General features: G+C 77.2%; 1 protein-coding gene across 1 annotated transcript in view; it reads right to left on the bottom strand.

Moving 5' to 3' along the window:
- The window catches only part of H696_05617 (hypothetical protein), a gene marked incomplete at both ends in the record, with an annotated part of 1,547 nt that extends 646 nt beyond the window's left edge, over nucleotides 1-901 (bottom strand). Inside the window, 2 exons of the mRNA XM_009499433.1 lie at nucleotides 71-614; nucleotides 721-901. Of these exons, the coding sequence (XP_009497708.1) occupies nucleotides 71-614; nucleotides 721-901 (725 nt within the window). The remainder of the gene's footprint in view (nucleotides 1-70; nucleotides 615-720) is intronic.
- Nucleotides 902-2,509: the final 1,608 nt, after the last annotated feature.

Here is a 2,509-nt window from a genome sequence, read left to right as displayed (position 1 = left end):
GGGGGGGGCGGGAGGTCGGCCCGCGAGGAGTGCCGGCCGATCTCCCGGCTGGGCCCTGGCGCACGCGTACCTAGTGTCCGGGAGGAGTGGGCCCGGGTCGCCGGGGCCGAGGCCGAGGCCGAGCTGGCCGGGCCAGCGGTCATCCGCCATGGTGGCGGCCGGGCCGCCGGGCGCGGTGGGAAGCAAGCGCCGCGAGTCGGGGACCGTCACGTCGCGCCCGGCGCGCGGGCTGAGGAAGTCCTGCAGCGAGATGCTCGGGGCGGGGAGGGCCGCCCCGCCGGGGGGGCCGCCCAGCGGGGCGACGCCGCCGCCCGAGTCCGGGCCCGCGGCGGCGGTGGCCGCGGCTGTGGAGGCGGCGGCCGCGGCGGCGGCGGTGGCCGCGGCCGCGGCCGCCGCCGACTCGGCTGCCAAGCGCGCCGCCGCCAGGCGCATCCGCCGGAGGAACCCCCGGCTGTCGCGCAGCAAAATCAAGGACCGGCGCTCGTGGATGCGCGCAAGCCCGAGCAGCAGGAAGGCCAAAAAGCGCAGGGACAGGGCTGCCGGGCCGGGGAGCGGCGGCGCCAGCTGCGCACAGTACTCGGCCCCGGCCCCGGCGGTCCAGTCGATCAGCAGATCTTCGGGAGGCCGCACATTGGGCCCGACGTGTGGGGAGGTGCATGTGTCAGTCACTGCGAGGGCGGGCGATGGACCGGAGAGGCGCACAGGAGCCCAGGCACGCACCGACGACGATCGGGATGTCGACCAGCTCGACGGCCCGGCGGCTGAGACGCGGCTGCAGGGCGGCCGTGGTGCCGGACGAGTCGCCCGGCGCCGCGGACCGAGCCAGCGGCGCGTGCGACGCCTGCCAGACCAGCCGCAGCGGGCCATCCAGCCGCGCCAGGTCCTGCTCGGTGTAGGACATCCGGGCCGGGGGAAGGGTGGGCGCCGGGCGAGGGGAGGAAAAAAAAAAAAAAGACCGAAAAGCCAGCGAGGAGGGAGGGGGGGGCGGGTGGGTGGTGGACACGGCCGGGGCCCGGCCCGGGCTACATGCCGCGTGAAGAGAGGGGGCGATCGCCGCCCCATCCCGGCGATCGGCGAGGGCCGCAGGAAGGAGGGCGCCCCGGCCCGGCTGGCTGGCGGGCGCGATCTGCCCCGCTCCCCCGGGCCCCCCCCCCCCCCCCCCCCCACCAGGACGCGTCAGAAGGGACGGGGGAAAACACACACACAGCAATCTATTGGTGTCTATATTTGTGGGAGGTTCTCGGCCGCGCGCGCGCGCGCGCGCGTGTCGCGCCGGAAGGGCCCAGGGCGTCGTGGCGCTGGCACACGGGAAACGCGCGCACGGGGCGCAGACAGCCGAGGCGGGCGTCGCACCAGGGCGGGGGCGATCGGGGCGGGGAGTTCGAAAAACAGTTACGCCGCGGCCGCCACGTGACCACTCACTTCGCGCGCCGCTCCAGCCCGTGCCCGGCCAGGAAGTGCTCGTACGGCTCGAGGGCCGGGACGAGGCGGGCCCCGCCGCCGCGCACCACCGCCGGCAGGTCGGCCCCCGGGGGCAACTCGCGCAGGTCCACCCGGTTCGGGTCGCCGGACCCGTGGGCCCCGCCGAAGCCGGTGACGTGCGAATCGGCCCGGCGCTTGCCGAAGAGCCCGCCAAAGGCGTCCGGCAGGTCGAGCCCGGCCCGGCGCATGGTGCGGACCATGTGCGCCGGCAGCGGCGCCTCGATGACGAGATCCTCGCCCGGGCGCCAGTGCGCCAGGCGGATGGACCGCAGGTGCAGGTGCAGCGGCAGCCCGGGCAGGAAGCGGTGCGCGTCGGCCGGGGCGCTGGCGCCGGGCCCGGCCGCCCCGGCGGCCCCCGGTGCCGAGGCACGCGCGAAGGCCGCATGGTTGGGCCGGATGTCCGACATGCTGGCCACCTGGGCCAGCGGGTCGAAGGGCGACTGGTCGTCGGTGTCGCTGGCGCCGGGGTCCTGCCAGTCGCCGCCGCCGCCGCCGCCCTCGCCAGGGCCGGGGTCATCCTCGCCGTCGGACACGTCCGCGCCCCAGGGCGAGGGGGCCGCCCGGGGCCCGGGGCCCGAGGAGGGCCCCATGCCGGGCGGTGCCTTGGCGGCGGTGGTGCCCGGCCCGGCGGGCCCGGGGGTGGCCCCGGCAGCCGCCGGCACCTCGGGCGCGAACCGAGCATTCAAGTTCTGCCGCTCGCGCTCCGTCAGCGACATCATCCACAGGTAGCCCACGCCGGGGACCAGCTGCGCCGAGGCCGCCTGGCCCGAGGCGTCGGCCGGGTCGTGGCCCTCGGGCCCGAGGGGGTCCTGTGCCAGGAGCCCGGCCCGGGCGGCCTCCTCCAACGACTGGAGGACCCGGCTGACGCCGTAGCGCGAGTCGCCGAGGATCGGCGCGCCCAGGGCCTCCGAGCAGTGGATGCGCAGCTGGTGCCGGCGCCCGTCGGCCGGCAGCAGGCGGATCAGGGAGGCCTGGGAGTGTGTGTGGGCGGGAAAAAGGGGGGGAGGGGGGGAGAGGACGGTCAGGG

The sequence above is a fragment of the Fonticula alba genome, assembly GCF_000388065.1.
Source record: "Fonticula alba strain ATCC 38817 unplaced genomic scaffold supercont2.12, whole genome shotgun sequence".
In the NCBI taxonomy this organism is placed as follows: domain Eukaryota; order Rotosphaerida; family Fonticulaceae; genus Fonticula; species Fonticula alba.
The sequence above is the reverse complement of the archived record's forward strand: the minus strand, read 5'-3'. Positions and strand labels throughout refer to the sequence as shown.